At 43.8% G+C, this 24,400-nt stretch overlaps 7 protein-coding genes across 8 annotated transcripts; 5 read left to right on the top strand and 2 right to left on the bottom strand.

The window, feature by feature from the left end:
- Positions 1-8,623: 8,623 nt before the first annotated feature.
- RB195_022147 (uncharacterized protein) lies at positions 8,624-9,343 on the bottom strand (the record flags this gene model as incomplete). Its single annotated transcript, XM_064209174.1, has 1 exon — positions 8,624-9,343. One exon carries the CDS (start codon positions 9,341-9,343, stop codon positions 8,624-8,626), a length of 720 nt encoding a protein of 239 aa, XP_064065055.1.
- Positions 9,344-9,650: 307 nt separating this feature from the next.
- On the top strand, positions 9,651-10,253 carry RB195_022148 (uncharacterized protein; the record flags this gene model as incomplete). The annotated part of the gene is made up of 1 exon (XM_013436907.2): positions 9,651-10,253. One exon carries the CDS (start codon positions 9,651-9,653, stop codon positions 10,251-10,253), a length of 603 nt encoding a protein of 200 aa, XP_013292361.2.
- A 64-nt stretch (positions 10,254-10,317) lies between these two features.
- Positions 10,318-10,677, top strand: RB195_022149 (uncharacterized protein; the record flags this gene model as incomplete). Its single annotated transcript, XM_064209175.1, has 1 exon — positions 10,318-10,677. The coding sequence occupies one exon, from the start codon at positions 10,318-10,320 to the stop codon at positions 10,675-10,677; it is 360 nt and encodes a 119-aa protein (XP_064065056.1).
- Positions 10,678-10,767: 90 nt separating this feature from the next.
- RB195_022150 (uncharacterized protein) lies at positions 10,768-11,616 on the top strand (the record flags this gene model as incomplete). Its single annotated transcript, XM_064209176.1, has 1 exon — positions 10,768-11,616. The coding sequence occupies one exon, from the start codon at positions 10,768-10,770 to the stop codon at positions 11,614-11,616; it is 849 nt and encodes a 282-aa protein (XP_064065057.1).
- A 2,195-nt stretch (positions 11,617-13,811) lies between these two features.
- On the bottom strand, positions 13,812-20,773 carry RB195_022151 (uncharacterized protein; the record flags this gene model as incomplete). Its single annotated transcript, XM_013436908.2, has 7 exons — positions 13,812-13,949; positions 14,097-14,273; positions 18,445-18,633; positions 19,426-19,572; positions 19,659-19,838; positions 19,916-19,989; positions 20,752-20,773. 7 exons carry the CDS (start codon positions 20,771-20,773, stop codon positions 13,812-13,814), a joined length of 927 nt encoding a protein of 308 aa, XP_013292362.2.
- Positions 20,774-22,570: 1,797 nt separating this feature from the next.
- On the top strand, positions 22,571-22,969 carry RB195_022152 (uncharacterized protein; the record flags this gene model as incomplete). The annotated part of the gene is made up of 1 exon (XM_064209177.1): positions 22,571-22,969. The coding sequence occupies one exon, from the start codon at positions 22,571-22,573 to the stop codon at positions 22,967-22,969; it is 399 nt and encodes a 132-aa protein (XP_064065058.1).
- A 65-nt stretch (positions 22,970-23,034) lies between these two features.
- RB195_022153 (uncharacterized protein) lies at positions 23,035-24,345 on the top strand (the record flags this gene model as incomplete). 2 transcript variants are annotated; one of them, XM_064209179.1, is made up of 3 exons in its annotated part: positions 23,035-23,306; positions 23,549-24,094; positions 24,156-24,345. In XM_064209179.1, 3 exons carry the CDS (start codon positions 23,035-23,037, stop codon positions 24,343-24,345), a joined length of 1,008 nt encoding a protein of 335 aa, XP_064065059.1. The 2 variants fall into 2 exon arrangements, with proteins under 2 accessions (XP_064065059.1, XP_064065060.1); XM_064209178.1 differs by lacking the exons at positions 23,035-23,306; positions 24,156-24,345 and having other exon boundaries at positions 23,487-24,155.
- Positions 24,346-24,400: the final 55 nt, after the last annotated feature.

Genomic DNA, 24,400 nt, shown 5'->3' on the forward strand with positions numbered 1-24,400 from the left:
GAGTACGTAATAGCCAATTAGCAGATATCCTTGTCGAGGTCTCTGTAATCGCGCATAAATATGCGATCGATAGGGAAAAGTCGCGCATAAAGCACTTTACCACGTTATTTATTACGCATCACATTTATTCAACATTTCAATTGTTTGTGCCAATTCAAAAGTAACCTAGAGGCTTGTTTATAGAAATCTTGATATTTCAGAAAGGATATTATTGCCACTGGTACGCTACTTTTGTACGCAAACTTTTTCTCCTTTCTAAAAGCTTTCCTTTTCTTTCAGGTAATGTGGACTCCCTTACCGCTTTTCACGTACGACGACATATGATTTTGCACGCTTTGAGCCACCGAAGTCGTTTTTGATGCAATAGTCTTCTTTTTTTCTACTTCTGATACGAGATGAAAGCATGGCGTTCACTGCTGATTCTCCTTCAACCTATAGCACTATGTCTGAAAAAAAAGCAGTTTTCACTTCTGTATTTCTGCTGAATCTTGTATACCTAAATTGCACTAAATTTTGTACGCCTTAATATGTGTTTATTTGAAATCGACAACCCCGTCTTTCCCTTCTCTTTGCTCTTTTCATTTTTGTTTAATTTTCCGACCCCTACTTCAACTTTTTTCCTAATCTCCCGACCTCCTCTTACGACCCCCCTCCTGCTCAGACACCCCACTTACGACCTCCTGTTGAGAAATTCTCAACACACGCTTGACCTTGGGCTAGCTTCACCCTTTGGATTACGCCTGCGTCCTGATAAGAGTAAGCAGATGGGGGTCTCCTCAAGACCTTCAACCGGAATCAGGGTAGACAGGGAGCCAATCGGTCTCCTTAATAAGTTCTGCTAGTAGTACGAAACTTCAACATGTTGTCAACCTTGTATCGAAGCTGGCTGCAGCATATGGACTACGTCTACGCCTTGATAAATGCAAGCAGATGTGGATTTCTTCGAGACCTCGAACGGGAATCAGGGTGGACGGACAACCGATAGAAGTCGTCGATGAGTTCTTTCACTTGGGGTGTACGCTGAAGAATAAGGGCAGCTGTGAGAGTGATATATAACCTAGATGGGCTAGGGTTTGTCCGGATTCAACTCGTTGACGAAGCGTTCATGGTCGTCTCCCATCGCTTCCAGAGTAAGCTGCAAGTGTTCTTATCCGCAATTCGCCCTATAATGATGTACGGATCCAAAATTTGGACAGCACCATCTAAAGGTGAAAATCGACAGCATGGACAGGAAAACTGTTTAGACGGCTTCTTGGCTACTTTTGGTCTAGAGTATGACATTATGAAGGTCTTTAGGTTGAGCTGGTGTACTGGTGACGCGTGAAAAGAGGCAACATCTGACACCGCCGTCTAAAAGGGGTACACAAAATCGTCTTCGCTTCTTCGGTACAAGTACATTACAAGGAGACCGGCAGATCGTCTTGTTCAATATGCTCCGAGGATTCTCTCGGATTAAAGTTCGAAAAGGCCACCTGGCCGGAACGAGAAGTCCTGGACTGAGATAGTGAAAGAGGACCGGTGTGGAAAGGCAGTTCAGGCGAGACGCATGGTTTTGCAGGATATGGAATGGCGGCGAATGGATTGATTTTATGCGAGCTGTTGCTGAACATCGAGCAGAGGTGTGCTCAAGGAGTTTCCCTGTCCATGCTGTCGATTTTCACCTTTAGATGGTGCTGTCCAAGTTTTGGATCCGTACATCATTATAGGGCGAATTGCGGATAAGAATACTTGCAGCTTACTCTGGAAGCGATGGGAGACGACCATGAACGCTTCGTCAACGAGTTGAATCCGGACAAACCCTAGCCCATCTAGGTTATATATCACTCTCACAGCTGCCCTTATTCTTCAGCGTACACCCCAAGTGAAAGAACTCATCGACGACTTCTATCGGTTGTCCGTCCACCCTGATTCCCGTTCGAGGTCTCGAAGAAATCCACATCTGCTTGCATTTATCAAGGCGTAGACGTAGTCCATATGCTGCAGCCAGCTTCGATACAAGGTTGACAACATGTTGAAGTTTCGTACTACTAGCAGAACTTATTAAGGAGACCGATTGGCTCCCTGTCTACCCTGATTCCGGTTGAAGGTCTTGAGGAGACCCCCATCTGCTTACTCTTATCAGGACGCAGGCGTAATCCAAAGGGTGAAGCTAGCCCAAGGTCAAGCGTGTGTTGAGAATTTCTCAACAGGAGGTCGTAAGTGGGGTGTCGGAGCAGGAGGGGGGTCGTAAGAGGAGGTCGGGAGATTAGGAAAAAAGTTGAAGTAGGGGTCGGAAAATTAAACAAAAATGAAAAGAGCAAAGAGAAGGGAAAGACGGGGTTGTCGATTTCAAATAAACACATATTAAGGCGTACAAAATTTAGTGCAATTTAGGTATACAAGATTCAGCAGAAATACAGAAGTGAAAACTGCTTTTTTTCAGACATAGTGCTATAGGTTGAAGGAGAATCAGCAGTGAACGCCATGCTTTCATCTCGTATCAGAAGTAGAAAAAAGAAGACTATTGCATCAAAAACGACTTCGGTGGCTCAAAGCGTGCAAAATCATATGTCGTCGTACGTGAAAAGCGGTAAGGGAGTCCACATTACCTGAAAGAAAAGGAAAGCTTTTAGAAAGGAGAAAAAGTTTGCGTACAAAAGTAGCGTACCAGTGGCAATAATATCCTTTCTGAAATATCAAGATTTCTATAAACAAGCCTCTAGGTTACTTTTGAATTGGCACAAACAATTGAAATGTTGAATAAATGTGATGCATAATAAATAACGTGGTAAAGTGCTTTATGCGCGACTGTTAACCTCATTCCTGAAAATATAAAGGAACTTTCGTTATCGGAAAGGCTAATTCGCGCATAATCAAGCTCATGACTTAATCGACTTAATCCACGGGCTGACATTGTCGCCTGACACGAATGCCCGCATCTTTGCCTAACTTTTGGTTTATGTTCCTTTCTTTCCTAGTGTTTCTTTTTTCTATTGTACTTTGAGGAAGTATAGTAAAACCAAAGACCTTAGTATTATGAAAAATGTGAAATTGAGCCTTCTCAGTGAAAATAGATTGAATAAAAACGAGAATGCAAAGGAGTTTAGTTAAAATACAAGTGCGTTTAACAAGATTGTGTACGACATAAGTGTATGTGAATTGAGAAACTATTCGATTGTTCAAAAGTTCTGAAGTTAATATTAGTTAATACGAACGTTATACGAGCAACATAAAATCTCATCAACGATCCAAGGAATCGGGGAAAAGAGGAGCCTAATACTTCAACCAAAACGGTTTCATAATTTTTACTAGTTCGATGATTCCTAGAAAACCACGAAATCAACGATGTTGGGGTCGCTCTATGGTTATATGGATATGAATGGAGATCACGAGATCATGCTTATTTCTCTGTCAGCGGTGTGGCTTTTTGTTACACACTGTATTTTACGATTTTGCTTCTTTCCTGCTTCTAGATTTCAGGAGTTTTGTATGAGACAAACATGCGTGAGGACATCCTACTATACACTATGCAAGATGGTGCTGTCTTTTACGCTCGTTGGTAGAGGTCGTATGTTTGATCGCCTGATTGCAATAGGTTGAGCCAAAATCCAAGTATAGTTAACACTTCTGTGTACGACCTGGAAGTGTACTAGTAGGAAACAACAGGCCATTACAGGCGCTGTCATGGGACGAAAATTTTTGAGATTGTGGACTAAATTGAGGTCAACTCAATAGTTGCGTAGTACTTGCATTTTTTCCTCAAGCAAGCGTTCTTGTTTCTGAAAGAATGGCGAGAAGTACTCATCTAACATTTTTTTACAACCGGTGAAGCTTGTGTCCATAAAAGCAAACGTTGTGTTCAAGTGCAATGAGAAGATTCCGTCTATCATGAGAAATCCACTGTTAACGTCTTCCTTCAGAAAAAGCAATGAATTTTCATGTCGGTAACATGGTAGCTTTTCAGGTTCATTACAATTGAACTTTCTTCGTACTCTTCAGAGAACAATGTTCTTTTAAAGGCAACATACAACAAAATTGAGTATATGTTATATATATATATATGTTATATATATACATATATATATATATATATATATATATATATAGGAGATTTTGTTGTATGCTAGTTATGTTTCATATTCTGTCATGATTATATCATAATGCTTAAGAAAAAAAAAGGTCTTAGGTAAAACTTAGGTGGCTGTGGAAGCAGAGGCATAAAAGAACCACCGTTATAATGCCAATGGATCGACGTCTTCTTAGACTAATGTAAAATACCGTGCTTGGTCCGCGCGCGCGCGCGCGCGTGTGTGTGTGTGTGTGTGTGTGTGTGTGTGTGTGTGTGTGTGTGTGTGTGTGTGTGTGTGTGTGTGTGTGTGTGTGTGTGTGTGTGTGTGTGTGTGTGTGTGTGTGTGTGTGTGTGTGTGTGTGTGTGTGTGTGTGTGTGTGTGTGTGTGTGTGTGTGTGTGTGTGTGTGTGTGTGTGTGTGTTTTAAATTGATTTCCTTGAGCTGTAGCCAAGATTGGCATTGATCGCCTTTATTAAACAACGGCTAACGTTTCGGCGCTATCGCCTTCGTCAGAGCCTGAAAAATTCAAAGCCATTAGTGATTTATCCCCTCAAACGCCTACAGAAAGCATCCAAACGGTAGGCAAACTCAAACAGCAACATATTGGCTTGCACTTACCTCATTAGCTAGACTTTTTAACGCAGCAGACCACCACGTACCACAACTACGAGTCACAAAGGTTTTATATAGGGTTTAGGTTTTATATATTTATATAGGGACCTCACGGCCCGCCCCGTAGATCAAGCATAGGTCTTGATATGGGGATAACTCGTTTGTGATAGCAATGCACTCATTCTTCTCGTTCATTTTTGGACTTTTGGCGGTTGTCCAAAAGGCCTCTAGTGTTCTGCATGCTGTGATCTCGGACTCGTAGGATAATATACGAACTTCTACCTCCACATCGGAGTTTGGATGACATATTCTACGGTGTGCTCCAAGTGGGGTGAAGGTTTTAGATTTGCGAGTCCATCTAGATGCTCCTTGACCCTAAATAAAGGCGATCAATACCAATCTTGGATACAGCTCAAGGAAATTAATTTAAAACTACGTTTCAACATGCCGAGATTCAAAGACAGTCGAGCATGGGCAATACTGTGTGTGTGTGTGTGTGTTATTCTAATTTCTGAGAAATTAGAAATTATGATTCTTCTCTAGCACGTCCCTAAATTCATCGCAGAGAAAAGTTGTTGTCATCTTCAAGAGCTTAACTTATGCACAAAAAAAAGACTAAACATGAAAATTTGATGTACGTTTAATCCTCGCACTAAATTGAATCCCTTCCTCCTTTCATTTTCGAATGTTTTCATCTTTTTCAGTATTTGCACAAAGAGTTTTTCCTATCGTTGGTGATAATTTCTATGTGGATTATGTTTGCTATTTCAATTCCGGTCTGTATGTGTTTCTTTTTTGTTAGCAACTGCGAAGTTTCCAAAGCTTCCGTTCTTTCATATTTTGTGAAAAGAAAATTTCGTAGTCTAAAGCTACAGCGAACCTTCCTTTCCTTTTTTAATGCTTAATGTGAGATCCTGAACATGTTTTTGCCCCGAAAAAGTGTGGTCGGGGGAGGATGGCTCTCACGACGTCGAATAAGCGGGTCAATATCACAAGGCAGTGAGGCGAGTTTCACGATCCTGAAATGGTACACGAGTTCTCCAGCACCCGATAGATGCGCCTGTGCTAGAGGACAAGAGATGTGGTGGGACAGGTTGAACTCCACTGTTCTGCTTTCTGGTTCCCAGAGTAGTGCGCCTACGCCTGCGGCAATAGAATTCGATGACACGTGTCCAAAAACGTCAGTCAGGCATGTTGGCGCCAAAAGGCAGTGCAATTTAGTACAGGGCGTCATGTAGATACTTCTACCAAAAAACTGTCATAGTGAGTCAACGCCAGAAAGCAGTAAAATGAAGTGAGACGGCTTGCCTGCATGGCGAATTACCGAAATGTACTCCTCCTCCATACGTTACACTAACCATGCTTGCCAGACATTTTCTTCAGAAATTATATGCACGCTGACGTAGACGCAGATGTTCGCTTTAGAAGGTGCTAGCTGATCTGACGTAGGATCCTTATCTTGACGAGCATGAAAACTTTCTCAAGTTATTTAGCACTATCATCCCATTCTATGCCAATTGTTTGAAACGAAGAAGAGAAAAGTTTGATATATAGAGATATAGACGGAAGGAATATCATGCTGTAAAACAACGGACTTAGTTATACACGTGTATATTTATGTGTGTCTCTGACGTATCAATCCGCTTGGAATGAACCAACCCCAATTCGGAATAGCTGAGGTTTAGAACGCATGTTGGCCTATACAATGACTTGCGGGAGCCAGCAAGTGTATCAGGTCGTTCGAAAAACCAAACTTTCAACGAACCTCGGCATAGTAAGATGTCGTATAGATCTTTAGTGAGTTGCACACGAGGTTGTTAAATAATTTTATCGGCTAACATTTCGACAAAATCGTCTTCTTCAGGATTGAAATAGTCTATTTAATCCACAATCTAACGACCCAATCTTTTCACAACTAAACAGACAGACTCTAAGCCTACTTTTTAACCATTGACGTGCTCACCTTAAATCGGAGATGCCAGTCAGCGACTACTGACCGATCACGGGAGCGAATGATTCGAATGTCTCATTCGGATCAGAAAAGCCATCCTAGATATGATGTAAATTCCCGCGTTATCGAGATTACGTGATTGATGCGACTGCGACCCCGCGATTGATTACGTGGTTTCTGGCTTCGATCTCGCTCCAAAATGCCTCGAACGATTTTCGAGCTAACGCTTTAGATACGTACCCCATGAACTGAACCTTGATTTCAAAATTGACTCCGTCATGTTTTTGTGTTCTATGGCGCCCTAAGGTGTCTATTCCCGTAAGCTTTTCTTTCGTTCACGTACTCTTCGGCGCGAATATATAGCGGTCGCGCCGTTTCATCAACATCCTCGTGCAAGAAATCAGGTATATTACACCGGATCTCAAACAGTCTCGTGGTCTACCTGCGACTACGAACAGTACGAGCAAAAAGAAAACGGCCCAAGATGCTTTTGTTACTAGGTTTGCGGTACTTTTCGTATGTACCGTTCAAGATGACAATTGGACGTTTAAATAAGCAACCCAACTGCCCTTTAGTTTCTCTACAGTAAGCTTTATGTGTTCGTACTGCCGGTTCAACAAGTCAAAACTTATGTCCATCTTCGCTTGGGTGGCGCAGATGACAAATCAAACGTCGATGTACCGAAAATAGAACAAAGGAAGGAATATAAAGGAAATAGCTAAGGTGGGAGCCAATCTCCGCCACATAGCCAAACCTCTAAGGTCTGCAAAGTAATTTTCGGACCACCTGAGTCGATGCATGCCTTGAGGAGAACCATCAATTAGAAGATTGAGAATTCATGCAGCTGAAGACGCAAAATTCCGTCTCTTTGGAAACAATGTACATAAGACCGCATCAATTGTGAGCTTAGAATCCGTATAAATTGCGGTTATTGTATTCTTGAGCAGTTCGAACATAGCTTGTATCGCATTCATTAGACACATTCCTATACAGTGCTTCGACGTCGAATGACTCCATCACACAGTCTAATAGGTGTGCAGCGCGCAGATGATCTGGAAAAATATAGGTGTTTCTTAAATGGACAGGTATATGGCTCAGTACTTGCGCAAATATTGTGTTTATCCTCTCCTATCCGTAGGACCTTCTATACTATTAATTATAATAGGTGTGCAGCGTCTAATTATAGGTCTTACTCTGAATATAGCAAGGTCAGTGGAGGCCAGATCGCTGTTGGACTGGACATGTTGGGTTTGATAAGGAGATAGAGCACTGGACTGGTCGACTGGTCAATTTAAAGGCGAGCAATGGAAGAGGTAGGAAACTCAGTGGACTTCGCTGTCCTAACCCTTTCGGGGTTTAGAAAGATGCACTTTTTCAAGAACTCGCTAACGGAGGGCAAACAATATAATGAGGCATCTTGCAACTACAACTCTTCGAACTGGTTGAGTGGGCGCCAGTAATTCTTCCATTGGTCCCGATTGCGTGCCAGAGTCGCCCAGTGATTCCTCCTTTCGCGTGAGACACGAAGAGCATTATAATTTTCATTGAAGGACTTCGTTAAGAAATGTGACCATCGGGTCGGCGTTCTTCCTTTAGTGCGCTTAATATCGCGGGAAACCCAGTCGCTGAAAGCCCTGGACCAACGCTCGTCGTTAAAGCGCATCACGTGTCCGGCCCACTTTATTTTACTTTCCTTCCCAAACGCGCCGGCGTCTCCAATCTTCGATCGCTAGGAGACAACTTTGAACCCCGTCCCTACTCCGGGATACTCCCAGCATCACTCTCTTAATTGCGCGTTCAATGACGCTCACTGCGTTTTCTTACCGCTTGCGAAATGCCCCTATTTCCGAAGTAGAGGTCAAAGCAGGAAGTATTAAAGAGCTGAGCACGTAGCCGGATTTTCTTATTCTTCTTTACTACACTTCGATGCTCATATATCACTTAATACAGCTATAGTAGTGGGAATGAATACGATGTCATCAGCAAAGCACAAATGGTGTAGCTATCGACCATCAACCTTCGCTCACATGTCCTGCCATTCCAACTTTCACACTGCGTTCTCCAGGGTGGCTGCTAATATTTTGGGTGATTGTATCACCCTGTCGGACCCTCTCTTCAACGTCAATGATGATATTCTTGTAGAATGACAAAATTCCGGAAGTGAAGTTACTGTACGACTCTCGAAGTACCTTTATGCACTGAATAGTGACGCCTTGGTTGTCCAAGGCTTCCATGACCGCTTCCGTCACAACTGAGTCAAAGGCCTTCTTCAAGTCGATGAAGGTGAGACAGAGCGGCATCTTGTACTCTCCTGATACCTCGATGAGTTTCGAAACAGTGCGAATGTGGTCAATCGTGCCGAATCCTTTTCGGAACAATGATTGCTCGCATGGCTGTCCTTCGTCCAAGACGTTTTCAATCCTATTAAGGATCACTCTTGTAAAGAGCTTGTAGATAACGGACAGTAAGCAGATTGGGCAATAGTTGCCGATGTCATGTGGATCTCTCTTTTTATACAACAACACGGTCTTGCTGGTCTTCCACTGTTTAGGAACCTTGCATTCGGAAAGGCTACGTGCAAAGAGTCGGAATGTAGTCGCGAGGCTACGTGGCGGATCCCCGGATGGCGGATAGGGGGCTAATCGCGAAGCAAAAGCGACCTTGTGCTTGCCCAGGGACGCAGGTGGATTCAGGGGATGAACTCCCTGTTTCTGCTGAGGGGACTGACTCATGACATCCTTGTATCCCGCACGTCGTTCCGGCCAAAAGCCTGTAATCAAGTGACTGGGAGATGCAAGGGAGGCGGTTTGGAGTCGCCTCCAACAAATAAGCTCCACATGTCCACTCCAGGAGAACGGAAGGTCTCCCAAAAACTCATGGGACTGGAGGCTTGCAGCCTGCCCATGAGTTTTAAATTTTTATGCAAAACACAGTAATGGAAAAGAGTCTTCTGATTCCGAGGGAAAGCCTGGTACGGTAGCGCCAGGTAGGACGGGGTTGCAGGAGTCATATAGCCTACCGAAACGGAAAAGGACTGGGATGACGATCTGTACTTATAACGTACGAACGCTTGCATCGGAAGCGGCCATCGAAGATCTGATGATGCAAACCAAGAAGATCAAGTACGACGTCATCGGATTGACCGAGATGAGACGACGTCACACTCTCAACGCCGTATATGAAACTGGAAAAGAACTGTTCCTAGGAACATGCGACAGTAGAGGTGTTGGTGGAGTTCGCGTCTTCGTCAACAAAAGTATGGCAAAGAGCATCGACTCTTTCGAACAACTTACGACCCGAATCCTACGTCTGCGGATGAGAAGATGTGGTCCAACACCAGCTTTGACTATCTTCGTCGCTTACGCTCCAACATCAAGCTACGAAGAAGAAGAAGTCGAAGCTTTCTATATGGGCCTGGAGAAGTTCTACCGAGAAGATCATGATTTCTACAAGGTCATAATTGGCGATTTCAACGCTAAATTTGGCCCAAGAAGAACGCCGGAGGAACTTCACATCGGGACCCACGGCCTACAATGGAATGGCCAGGGGGAGAGGCTCTCCGAGTTCATCATGACGACTAAGACCAACCATGGAAACTCGCAATTCCAGAAGCCCTCCTCCCTACGCTGGACGTGGGAGTAACCCAGTGGAGGGTACCGTAATGAAATAGACCATATCATAGTCAATAAAAGGTTCTGCCTGACGGATGTCGCTGTTGTACCAAAGTTCTATACGGGGTCGGACCATCGCCTCCTCCGAGGAAGATTTTCCTTCAAAAGGAGAGCAGAGAAAGCCGCCAAGTTTAGAGAGGGATCTCTTCACTATGCTAGACGGCTTTTGGGAAGATTCCGCAATGGGCAACATCGACGAGGAATATGACCGGCTTGTTAAACACCTTCATAACTGCGCGAAGAAGACTGAGAGTTTTGAAACAACCAAGAGACGCCTGTCTCTTGAAACTCTTGAGCTAATACGCCAGCGTGGAGCAGCACGAGCCGCAGGAAACCAAGAAATCACGTCCGAGCTCGCAAAGCTTTGCAGAGAGGCGATAAAGGAAGATCTTTAAGAGAGAAGAGCAGGAGTGCTGGCTGAAGCCGCAGAGGCGGGAAAAAGCATCCGCTATGCCCGTCGAGACTTCGCCAGTCGGAAGGCGAGGATGACTGCTCTCCGGAACCCGAAGGGAACAACCATTGCATCGAGAAGGGGGATAGAGAAAATCATCTTCGACTTCTACTCTGATCTCTTCGACAGCCATGTCTACTTGCCTCCTCGTCATCTAAGGGAAGACGGACATGTCATTACAGAGGTTCTCCCGTCCGAAATACGACATGCTATCATGTCGGTAAGAAATCGTACGGCATCCGGTCCCGACAGAATAAAACTAGAACAACTGAAGAACCTTCCGCCAGTACTCATCAACACCCTGGCGAGGATCTTTACACGTTACCTGTCGGAATGCAAGGTTCCTAAACAATGGAAGACCAGCAAGACCGTGTTGTTGTATAAAAAGAGAGATTCACATGACATCGGCAACTATCGCCCAATCTGCTTACTGTCCGTTATCTACAAGCTCTTTACAAGAGTGATCCTTAATAGGATTGAAAACGTCTTGGACGAAGGACAGCCATGCGAGCAATCATTGTTCCGAAAAGGATTCGGCACGATTGACCACATTCGCACTGTTTCGAAACTCATCGAGGTATCACGAGAGTACAAGATGCCGCTCTGTCTCACCTTCATCGACTTGAAGAAGGCCTTTGACTCATTTGAGACGGAAGCGGTCATGGAAGCCTTGGACAACCAAGGCGTCACTACTCAGTGCATAAAGGTACTTCGAGAGTCGTACAGTAACTTCACTTCCGGAATTTCGTCATTCTACAAGAATATCATCATTGACGTGGAAGAGGGGGTCCGACAGGGTGATACAATCACCCAAAATATTCACAGCCACCCTGGAGAACGCAATGCGAAATTTGGAATGGCAGGACATGGAAGTGAAGGTTGATGGTCGGTAGCTACACTATTTGCGCTTTGCTGATGACATAGTCTTCATTCCTATTACTATAACTGTATTACGTGATATATGAGCATCGAGGGAGAACGTTGTGTTCTCCCGGAGTGGACATGTGGAGCTTATTTGTTGGAGGCGACTCCAAACCGCCTCCCTTGCATCTCCCAATCACTTGATTGCAGGCTTTTGGCCGGACCGACGTGCGGGATACAGTAGCATTATGACCCAATCCTGGCACAGCAGAAACAGGAAGACCATCCCCCGAATCCACAGGTGGCAAGCACAAGGTTGCTTTTGGTCCACGATTAGCCTCCTATCCGCCAACCGGGGACGCGCCATGCTATCCTCGTGACTAGCCGGCTGTGATCCCTCTAGTGAGGGAGATCCGTAGCACCTTAATTACTTGTGGACAATCTTATTTGGTTAAAGTTAATCAACTCTTGAACTTTCTTAATAACTTGCTTTTGTGCAAGAGAAATGTTAATTGAATTATCAATCTTCTAATTGATGGTTCTCCTCAGGGCATGCATCGACTCAGGTGGTCCGGAAATTATTTTGCAGAGCTTAGAGGTTTGATTATGTGGCAGAGATTGGCTCCCACCTTAACTATTTCCTTCATGGCCGAAGTTGGATCAGCCGTTCTGGAATTTCGCCCTTTGTTCTATTTTCGATACATCGACGTTTTCTTTGTCATCTGCGCCACCCAAGCGAAGATGGACAAAAGTTTTTACTTGTTGAACCGACAGTCCGAACAGATAAAACTCATTACAAAGAAACCAGAGGGCAATTGGCTTTCTTCTTTAGACATAGACTCCAACGACTATCTCAACAGCGCCGCTTGGAGCGCAGCCGCTTACGCAACTGTACGCGCTTCATATCGTTTTAACGTTCCTATATTAAAGACGTGAAAGAAGATAATAAATTCCTATGAACCAATACAATATACTAGATAGGCATAGTGTGGATTAATGCAGAAATATTGCCGCGAGATTCAAGCATTTTAGAAAGTAAAGATAAACTAAAACAAAGATTGCAACCCGCTATTCATAAATTAACTAATCACGCACTGGTGCGACTAAAAAGATTGCAGAGTATTTCAGAGGACACAGACCAGTGTTGAACGAGTTGATCATAACGCTAGTAGCGCACTCAATGGCGCTCGAAACCCTAACCCCCTTCTGCCAAAAAAAAAAGCAAAGGCTAAAACGTAGAACTTGAGATCAATTCAATGAAACTAATTTGCTTCCCCATGGAACTCTTCCACTGAATGCTCCCAGCCCAGTATGCATCCCCAAATGATCGATAGTGGGCTAAGTGCTTCCCAGAGTCAGTCTTCTGCTTACCGTGCTATAGTGGTCGATCCAGAGAACGCCAGATGCGCTTCTTTATTCCTGTGATTCATGCTTCCCGTTTCTAAATGGGTGTCATTAGATTTCCTAAGAAGCAGAATTTTTTTCCACCAATGCCAAAATTACAGAGATTTTTTAAAACTACTGGATGACACTAAGACTAGAAAAATTTTAGTGCATAGATTATAAAATAACCAACTTTCACAACTTCATATGTGAAAAACTTAGTATACAATGAAACAATTAAACCAGTAAATACAGCTTGAGGGAAACAAATAATTAACTTCAGTTAAACGAAGATAAAAAAAAGTATAAGGATACGAAATGAGCACTGGTACGAGATAAGAGATGAGGGTTTCCTCCCGGAATGGTACACATGAAGCGCTGATTAGGACAGGATCGACTTATTGTTGCGCAAAAACTACAACACTCTAGATAATTAAGCTCAGCGGAAGTAAAAAAGTTGACCACGCATCTATTGCTACATTAAATAAGAGAACTCTTGTATCCTTCCAAATCTTCCGAAAATTCTTACAACCTATTTCAAACCAAACGACCAAATACAACCTTAGTCGTACAACAAAATATGCCTAACTTCATAACTCCAACGCAGTGAAATACAAGCAAGCTTCTAGACATAAGTCGCGGAAGGAACGTTATATGAAAATGAAAAGATCTCCGGAGAGCACGTTATGTAGAATGGCATGCGACCCATTAGAATTGAGGAATAAAATGCAAGAATTGACCCAGTTGAAAAAATTGCCCAATACTGTTTGGTTTCACCAAATCTGATTGTGGCAATACCCATCGCCTTATTCGTGAGTCTCAATGACCAGAAGTTCAACTCCCTCTTCGTTTGTTCTTTTGTTGATGAGAAAGCAGTAGCGCAGAACAAGCGTCCGCCCGATGCTCTTTTCGGGGTTGTTCTGTGGACGAGTCGTTGTGAGGTGGCTTTTCGTCAAGATTCGTAGCAGGGACCTAAACAGTTCATTCTCTTTGTCTAAACAGAAACCATGTCAGGTAATATTCAAAGCTGTGATTTCGCATGATTTAGCGATAAAATAGTAGTAGTAGTAATAGTAATTGATAGTGTTCGGCAATAGTTATAATCGAAGTAGCGCTTACAATTTTGTGTTGCAAACCCTTCGCATCTCGACTTCGATCGACAGCGCATGTTGCTGTTTGGATGCGATGACGCTCCCGTTTTCTAAGTCTCTCATTTCGACGTGCCTCTCGTTTTAGGAGTAACCGTTGACGGTCGATTTGCTTTGCAAGAACGTTAGTGAGGCAGGCAGATATACACTAAACAATTGAAATTGCTCGACAGTTCACGTAAAAGTGGAAGTAACGTTGCTTATATTATGTAATTTCCTTCGTCCAGACTAAATCGTAGTCAGCTCATGGCAAAGACAGCAGCGGATGGATAACTTTAAGAGCGAATAGAAATGAACCCAATTTCTTTGCATCCCACATAATGATGCGTTATTAAATGACCAGCATACGGACTTTTTCTAAGCATTCTCCGGATGACGGCTCAGAAAACTAATTCGCATTCCATTAAAAACAGCATACCACGAATGTGAAGTGGTTGGGGAATCTGCAGAATAAGTTAGAGATGGGGTTATAGATTGCGGGATCGGGTGTTGTGTCCTCCCTAATCCTCGTAAAAAAACGGCACGAGAACCGCCCTCTTTCGTAGGAGGTGAGTTAGAATGCGCTTTGATGTAAAAGTTCGCTCAGCAGCCTATTCATTTGGTTCACTTGAATAAGCTCGTAAGAACACACTGATCTTCGATTGCTCACAGTTGGATGCGGAGCACAAGAGTAGCGTAGCAATTGAGATCGTTGTGAAAAACGGCGTCTTTCACGCTCTTTTTTGCGAGCGTTAGGTAAAGAACGGAACCACGCTGGTTCCTGCAATGTACTATCCGAATTGTACGCTTTCTCTGTGGGTTCCACGCTACGTCAAAATCGTGATATCCTGCCTTTAAGGGAATTGAGTTCCACACAATTGCTCTTTTTTCTCTTAACGCATTCTTAAAGGCATCACCCCACGAATCTGAGGTGGTACGGATTTTAGGTGGAGTATTCGTACACGGGATCGTAGATTATGGAGGGAATTGTGATTCAGACCATTCCTTCCTAATGGCCGTTAAAAACGGCCCGGAACATACGGCTTCGAGCGTTCTGGTGCGCTATTTTCTACAACGAGTTCGGTTGGAGCGCGCCAGCCTCGTGCACGCGCCGCATCTTTCGCAGTTTTTTACGGCAATTAGAAAGAAATGGACGGAATCACCCTCCTCTCCATAATCTACTATCCCGTATAAGAATACTCCACTTAAAATCCGTTCCACCTCAGATTCGTGGGGTGATGCCTTTAAAGCAGTTAATCAATAAATATGTGATGTTGGCACACCAGTCTGTTGTATATGATGATTTATGTGAGAACGGTTCAACAAAAATTGGAGGAGACCTCGTTCCTTAGCTTGTGATCTCTCCAGATCTCTTTTGACAGCTCCATTTTAACTGTGAATTGCGCAATTAGTGAATTTACTGAAGATCAGAGTTTGCATCTAATATGTTTTTGTTTGAGAGAAGTGCAATGTAAATCTCAATCGTGTCATCCTGTATTATTTACTTGATTCCCTCACGCAAACTCGCTGCAGCGGGGTTTCATTGAGTGACCTAGACATTCGTGAGATGAACAGTTCCTGTGCAAAAGATGGATGTGATTATGTATTACGTGATGCACTTACCCGCAAATTTTTACTACATATCAGTATATCTAACCCAGGTTCATTTTTCCGGCAGAGTGCGTTCATCCGATGAGATAAATGGTACTGGATGGAGGTCTGAGAACCGCATGCATTCCCTTTTCTTCATCTTTCATTTCACTTAATATCGCACTTAATGTGTCGGCGTTACGTCCCGGTGGGACAGAGAACGCCCATTAATACTACAATTACCACGAGAAGGAGAATGTCAACAAAAATCTGATATGTGCAAAATTTGAAAGAAATATAGGCTTCAACAATGCATGCCAATCCGTTGGTGACTGGAGGAAAGATCCTCGGCAAACTTCCACAGACCACTACAGGAGTGAGGAAGGTGCCTAATATGTACTTCCTACGCTAGCCACAATATCAGCGTTTCTTGCTCTAAGTTTGCCGGAGATCTTTCCTCCAGTCACCAACGGATTGGCATGCATTATTGGAGCCTATATTTTTTTTCGAATTTCGCACATACCACAACTTTGTTGACATTCCCCTTCTCGTGATAGTTATACTATTAATGGGCGTTCTCCGTCCCACCGGAACGTAACGCTGACACATTAAGTGCGATATTAAGTCGATACGACGACAGCATGATTACTTCGGTAAATTGAGATTATGTACTCCTACTACTTTTCGTAATTCCATCTTTATTGGTTTTGTCGTTTTCGCTGCTAGATCGGATCTGCTACGTTAGCTTGTACGGATTGAATTTCTTCCTCATTTTGACTTGTAAATGAGCATAATTAGTATTCTTCGTAATCAGTGATACGGATGTGACTACGAAGATGTTAATCATGTTCAATAACACGGTAATATATGGGCAATTTTTTTTTCCCCTAAGAACCAAAGTCTTTGTCGAGACGCGCTAACAGCAGAAGATAAAGGAACGAAGGACGAATAATAGAAAGACACTGAAAAGTAGCTCCGAAGAGTTTGTCGGGACCATCGCTATCGATCAAATCTCATACCGATCAGAGGTGCGGGCTACTGTACGCCTCTCCATCAAGAATGTAACACTTCATACCACGACATTTCTGATCCCAATATATCCAAATGATTCAGCCACATATAGCTACACTGAGAAATAGACCACCTGACATCATAACCGAGCAGGAGGCTTGTGGAGCATACAAAAACATCGACAATGTAGTGAGGAAGACAGAGAACCAGCAAAACCGCGCTTTCTTAACACCCACGCCCTTTCTTCTTTTACCTACGCTTCAGGAATGCAAGCAATGGGACGGAAGTAGAAGGAAGTGACCAAAGATTACGGTTGCCTTACAACGATTGCTTTTTGGTGACAACCAAAACTGGACAGAATCTGTGAAAGGCTAGGTTTCACCGACCTTGTTGAAAAATACAGAAACAAAACGCCGCTAAGAAGACTGGGGTCAGATTTCTCCACAAAATTTTCCAAAGAAAGATATGATGTTCTTCGTGTCTACTGAGAGAAGAGGATCCAGTGAGTAATTCTCGCATATGAATGCGAGAAATGAAATTTTACTAGCTTGAGCAAGCCGAAGATCAGTGACAGAGGTGAAGGGCAAAAACATCATACAATTGTTGTTAACTACACTACTTTGCGTTATTGTACAAACTTGGTAGAAAGGAGTTGCTAACGAACCTGTTTTGCTCTAAATGACTTCCCCTCGTAATAAAAAGGTCTGACGTTGGAAGTGTAGAGCGCAATCCGCACGAAGTACAGTCGTATCAAAGCGACATGAAGCACGGTGCAGTTGCGTAAGCGGCTGAGGGAAAATGTAGTTTCGAGGGAGAGGGCACTCAGTGGCGCCCCTATTTCTTGAAGTAAATAACTAAACTAATCGGGGCCCTAAGGCCTGAGCATTAGTCTTAGAGGATCTATAACATGTAAGCTAAAGTTACCAGGAGAAAAAAGTAAGTTAGAGAGTCGAGACATAAGGGCGCCATTGAGTGCCCTCCTCCCCTCTTCCATTTTACATTTTACCTAGCGGTTGCGCTCGAAGCGGCACAGTGGAGAAAGCGGTTGGAATCCAGATGCGAGCCTGACGAACTGCAACAATGAGCGGTGGTAGCAGTGGTCTTCATTCGATCCTATCTGCTACGCCCCACCGCATCGCTTCGAGCGTAACTGGTTACAGAACTACACCGTGCTTCATGGCCCTCTGGCTCTACTATAAATGCTCCACTATCCATTTTCGTGATATGTTCCTTCTCGATAGAGTGAGTCCCTTGAGAAAGCGTTTTCTTCTCTTTTCTTGGGCGGTATACTTGGGATAATTTGGCAACATTCCTGGCAGAGGAAACACTGGACAATACATTTAAATTTTTGACTCAAGGATGAATGGAAATCGATATAGTCGAACGCATATTGACTTCAAGCTAAGTTTGAGTGACAATGACCTGCGCTGTAGTTCCGAATCAAAGAATTTAATAATTCTTTTGAGGACCTCCTCGTTTAACGAACTTCTTTTTTTCAAGTGTTATTAATTCAACAATGATACTTCTTAAACACCACTGCGAGGGAATAAAAAAAACCCCAATTGGATTGGATCAATAGGTGAAATATGAGGCAAGAGTTGGGTAAAAGTACTTGTTGGAATGTGAATAAGTAAGTCCAGAAATAGAAATACAAACAGTTAAAACTGGTGTGAGATGAATGACTGGAAACTATTCGCAACAGTTTTATATGTACCCCACCGAAGAAAACTAGAACTCACCACCGGTATAATTATAATAGCCACAGTTGAATAAATGTAAATAGCATGCGACTGAAAAACACTTCGCAATGGCTGCAGACATCCCCTGGTATAGATATCGTGTTCCAGTTCCTGTGGTCGTTTGCTTAAAACGTTTTGCCAACATTCAAGCGATCGCATCGCAGGCAGGAGTGGATTAGATGATCCCGCCTTAATACCACTGTAGTTACAAATTGACAAAGATTTAAAGGCAGCGTATCACTATTCTGACGTGGTGCGTGGCCAACAGCGAAAGAGGAGTTCGGATAGTAGACTGCGAAATCCAGCGTAATTCCGCTCATCTTTCCCTAATCGTCGTAAAAAAAAAAGGCGTGAGAATGGCTTTAGTTTCTATGTGATGTGATAGGTCAGAACGCACTTTTATGTACACGTTCTGGTTAGCTCGGCAGTCTATTCATTTTTCTCACATGAATAATCTAGTGAGAAAACATAACTGATCTCCAACCTCTCGTACTGGGTACATTGTTGCACAAGGGTGGGGCGTTGCAACTGAAATCGTCGTAAAAAACGGCATCTTACACGCGACTAGGGAAAGATGAGCGGAATCAAACTGGGTTCCACAGTTTACTACCAGATCTCTGTTTTCGCTGTAGACTCCGTACCAAAATCGTGGTGCGCTGTCTACAAAATGATACATGTATATGAACCACGCAATACTAGAAGATGTACAGATGAAAATGTGTAAAAGCTTACTTCCTTGTAGATGATGTTGTTGTCAGACCAGGATTGTACATGCTTCGCAACATCATTCAGATTTAAAAACTTATTGTGCTTGTGTTCTTATTATTAAACCCCAGTTTTTTCAACTTTGCGAGGATTTCTCACCCAAACTAAATCCAAGACATCTACGGAATACGTGGACAATAAAATTCTTTATATAAGCGCATTTTTTAATTAATTGGTTAGAGTAGGCCTTAACTACTAAAAAAAAGGGTGACTAACCGCCTCCGAAATTACAGATTTCTTGCAACAAGAGAAAGGCACACCACACTTTTCAGGTTGTGGATTCGACGTTGTACAGTTGAATTGATAGCTCAGGTTCCAATCTCGATAACCTTGTGCTACTGAGGAGACACCACAACACTCCAGCTAGAAGACCAACACTGGATAAACTCAAATGTCTAGACATTGCTTGCAACGGAAGACTGTTTAAAAAAAGGGTAATAAAAACCAACGTTCTCCTGTAGTGAATCGATGATTTCAGCAACATTCCGATTTGTATGGTAGTTCTTTATAGCGTAAATAAGCACTGTTTGTGCAGAAAATCCTTCTGTTGTGTCAGAGTAGAAGAGAATAAAAAGCAAGCAAATAGCTACAACCGTAACAATATAGCAGGAAAATACACATATTGCAAACTGAAAACGAAGTTTTGTAGCATAGAACTGAAGACCTTCTGATACCAAAACAACGAAAAATATCTGAAGATACTGACAGCCTTGAGGAGAAAAATGTTATCACGAAGAGCACCGATTAATCCAATCAATGAGACAATGCTTATGCCGCACCCTAAAATCATATTATTATAAATATTTCATTTTTAAGTTTTCTTGTTATGCCAACGAGGTTTAGGTGAAACTTTTTTATTGGCCTGACGCTCCGACCACTTCGTCTTTATCAAAGACCAGAAAATGGTTCGCGCTCTTCGATGCTATGCATATCCCATCAAACTCGTCATCTCTATCTGTCAAGCCTCGACCTCGTTCTGAGTACACTACGCAAGAATTCAAAGGAGAAAGCAAATTGACCAGTCTCACTGACTAGCAGACATAGGTGCGATAGAGAGAAGCCGAACCCTCCTCAGGTGAAGGGGGTTTAGCTCATGAGGTGCAGCTCAAGTGAAGGGGGTACTTTCGCCAACCGCTCAAAAGTGAACGGGGTAATTTCGTTAACCGTTCAAAAGTGAAGGAGGTCCCTTCCCCAACCGTTCAAAAGTGAAGGGGGTCAGAGCAAGGGCTCCGACTATCGCATGTATGTTAGCAGAGCTGGTATATCACCGCGTTCTTACAGATTGTCACCTACTGCGAATGAGATCCATGCACAGTGCGGTATCCTTAAAGGCATCACCCCACGAATCTGAGGTGGTGCAGATTTCAGGTGGAGTATTCGCATGCGGGATGGGAAACTATGGAGAGGGGGTGGTTCCGCGACGCCGCACAAAGCTGGCACTCTCCAGTCGAACTCCCTGTAGAAAGTAGTGCGCCAAAACGCCTGAAGCCGTATCTTCCGGGCCGTTTTTTACGGCAATTAGGAAGAAATGGACGGAATCACCCCCTTTTCCATAGTCTCCCATCCTGTATACGAATACTCCACCTGAAATCAGTACCACCTCAGATTCGTGGAGTGATGCCTTTAAGTAGTGATGTCTGAATAGTGTTAAAGAGCTGCATGTGGGACAATCTTACAGCTCACAGAGTGTTACCAACAGCATAAAGTGATTAGTAATTTAAAAGCACTGATTTCTGATATTCATGAATGTATTCCTAACGGAAATCCGGAATGTTTCCAATGCCTTCCTAGCAGATATTTCTTTCTCGTGGGCTGATATAGTACACTTTATTTCAAACTCATTTCCATCATGTTTCTCATTCTCGTGGCATTTTAATGGTGTCATCGTGGTATGCTGGATTTCGATGTCGTGTAACCGTTAAAACTAGCTATGTAAAACTAGCAAGTTTTAGTGATTCCTTATGTTCTCCATCACCTGTGCGCATTGCTGCAGCTGTTTTGACCATGCTACGGGCAACTACCTTTTGCATGCAAACAGGATGAGCTGAGGTTGCGTTTATTGTGCATTTTTACTTGTGCATCTAAATAAGGCACCTAACCTTTTTTGTTTGTTCTCGAGTAAGTTTTATGTACTGCGATTGCTTATTCAAAATTCTGAACCACTCATCCATTTCGGATTGCGGTTGTCGCAAAATCTACTCTACGCGTAAAGTATGACAGATTTTTGAATATGCGTTGCGACTCCGATTGTGAAAGCAACACATCCACAAACCACCGACTCCCAACAACTTCTACTCAAAACACAAACATTGATCAAAAGCCCGTATCGTTCCGATGAATAAATAGGTGGCTCAATGAATCTTTATTGCCGCAACCAGACGACCACTCGTGAGCAACGAAGGTGAAGTATATGTAACACATATCAAGCAAGAGCTGCTATAAGCAAACCGCACCCATAACTACTTGAGTCTCAGTGAGGTCACGATAAGGGACCATCATCAGTATGATGATACCTTCCTCGACCCAGAGTTCATCTCATGAAATAAGATGCGTTCAGTTCTTGATCTTTCTTTATTATCAAATAAATGAATAATAAATAATAAATAATAATTTGTCAAATAAATGCTAAGACCAAACGTATAGCAAACTTCCGCATTCAATTCTTCTTATAGTTGATCTCGTTCGCAATTACATGTCGATTTTTCCCTTTGCCGTAGGCCATAGTGTATTTTCTGCACTAGTGCACTACTCCTCCACAACGGTTTACCACCTCATAGTGGCGTGAATGTGACCTTGAGCGTCGAACTGTGATGCACAACAGAGGTTCGTCCTCCGGCAGGATCTCCCAAGCTGAGGAGTTCGACACATCCGACATTCCGATTTCTCGGAATCGGAAGCCTAGCTAAGAGTAAACCACTGCTTCACCACCGTCTTAGCAAAATGTCGCAAGGTGGTTCCGTGATCCATATAGGTTGGGCGATGACCTGTGGTGAAAGCTAAGCTCGCCGTGGTATGGCTGCTTAGTTTGGGAAAAAGTCTTTTTGCCACTCCAGCATATGCACTGCCTCAGTACCCTGTACTTTGGGCCCTGCTGTCTCAGACGTCGGACGGTATGGCGACCGGTGAGAGGCGATCAATCTCAGGCTGCTCAGGACGTCATTGATTCCTGACAAAGGCGACACACGCACGACTCGCCATGGAAACTGTCTCAGACTGTGTATTTACAACGCGAGAACAGTGCTCACAGACGCTGAACTGCATGCGCTTCTCGGAGCTGCAGAGCGTATCAAAATTTGCTTGATTGCTCTGCAGGAGACAAAGTGCAGAGCAGAGCAAGTGCAAAAGGAGCGACGTACGACAGATGAATGACGGTACACTCGTCTGGCCATTCCTCGCCTCACCCTCTGCCCCAAAAACCCATCAGTATCATCAACTGCTACTCACCAACATCAGGATGCATTTTATGAGGAGCTGGAGGAAGAAGTCTTCCTACAATTTCGTTGTCGGAGACTTCAACGCAAAACTAGGAAAGGCCTCAGAAGAGGAATACAGGATTGGAAGATGTGGACTAGAGGACCGGAAAGAAAATGGCAATCGTCTCGCCGGGCTGTTGTCCGCCGCTCGCCTCTCTCATGGGAACTCTCTTTTCATGAAAAAAGATCATCGTCGGTGGAATGGGAATCGCCCAATGGCGCGACTCATGCGGACATCGACCACATACTCACCAACCGGGGGTGGTGTCTACTTGACGTCGCAGTAGTACCATCCTTTTGTCGTGGTTCTGATCACCGTCTCCTTCGTGCGAAAATACGAATTAGCCACACGATGGAAAAGAACATCTGCTATCGGCAACGAAGGAGAAAAGAAGTCGTCTACGACGATTGCGTACTCGAGGACTCCTTGTCCCAAGGTGACTGGCATATCGAGGAGGACCCAAGAGTGGACTACGAGATGCTGCTCAGAGGATTACGAGCCTGTGCTGAGCGTGCCTCGAAGCCGCGCACGACAAACTTGCATCGAATTTCGAAGACCACCAAGGAATTGTTAAAAAGGAGAAGGGCTTTGAGGCTTGATCCGAATGCATCGCACATTGAGCGGTTAGTAGCAAACACTAGCTGCAGAAAAGCGTTGCAGGAGGATCTTTTGAAATACAGGCAGAAGAAGATTCTGGAAGCAGCACAAAGAAGAACGAGTCTAAAGAAGTGCCGCAGGGGTCTCCGCGAATATAATATTCCGCTAGCAGCGAAGACGGGAATCGCACGCCTTCTCGTCGTGAGATGGAAATCATTACGGAGAGGTTCTACTCGAACCTTTTCCGTTCATCAACCTCTGTGTCAAGCCCGATCATCCCCACTGGTGAAGCTCTACCACGGATTCTCCCTTCGGAAGTGCGAGACGCTATCAAGAGCATGAAACCTGGCACAGCCCCCGGACCTGATTTTATATCAGCAGACTTTCTTCGGGCTGGTGGCCACCCACTTGATGTAATCTTAGCAGCGCACATGACATACTACCTTCAGAAAGAAAAGATCCCAAACCAGTGGAAGACCTCGCGAACGGTTCTTATCCACAAGAAAGGTGACCGAGAGGACCTTCGGAACTACCGTCCGATATGCTTGTTGAGCGTGTTATACAATGTATTCACCAAGATCATCCTCACGCGCATATTTAAGACGTTGGATGAAGCCCAGCCTCAAGAACAAGCTGTATTTCGCCAGGGGCTCAGTTGCTTGGACCACATCCAGACAGTGTCGAAGGTCATAGAGGTTTGCCGGGAATACCGCCTGCTGCTAGTCCTAACCTTCGTCGACTATGAGAAAACCTTCGACGGCGTAGAAACGGATGCAATACTGTCAGCGCTGGTCGATCAAGGTGTGCACGCTTCGTATGTGAGGATATTAGCCAATTGCTACGATCGATGCACCACGAAGATACAGCTTTTCTAGCTCCCTCACCATACCCATTGGAAAGGGGGTACGAAAAGGGGATACTATATCGCCGAAGCTGTTCACGGCTGCATTGCAATGGATAATGAAATCACTTGCCTGGGAAGAAAGGAGCATACGTGTTGATGGAAGATTTCTCTCGAACCTTCGTATCGCGGACGACTCTTCTCTTTTCGAGAAGTACCAATAAAGCAGAAGCGATGCTCAACGAATTGAACGAAGCAGGGAAGAGAATAGGACTGCGA

The sequence above is a fragment of the Necator americanus genome, chromosome X (genome assembly GCF_031761385.1).
Source record: "Necator americanus strain Aroian chromosome X, whole genome shotgun sequence".
Taxonomy (NCBI): domain Eukaryota; kingdom Metazoa; phylum Nematoda; class Chromadorea; order Rhabditida; family Ancylostomatidae; genus Necator; species Necator americanus.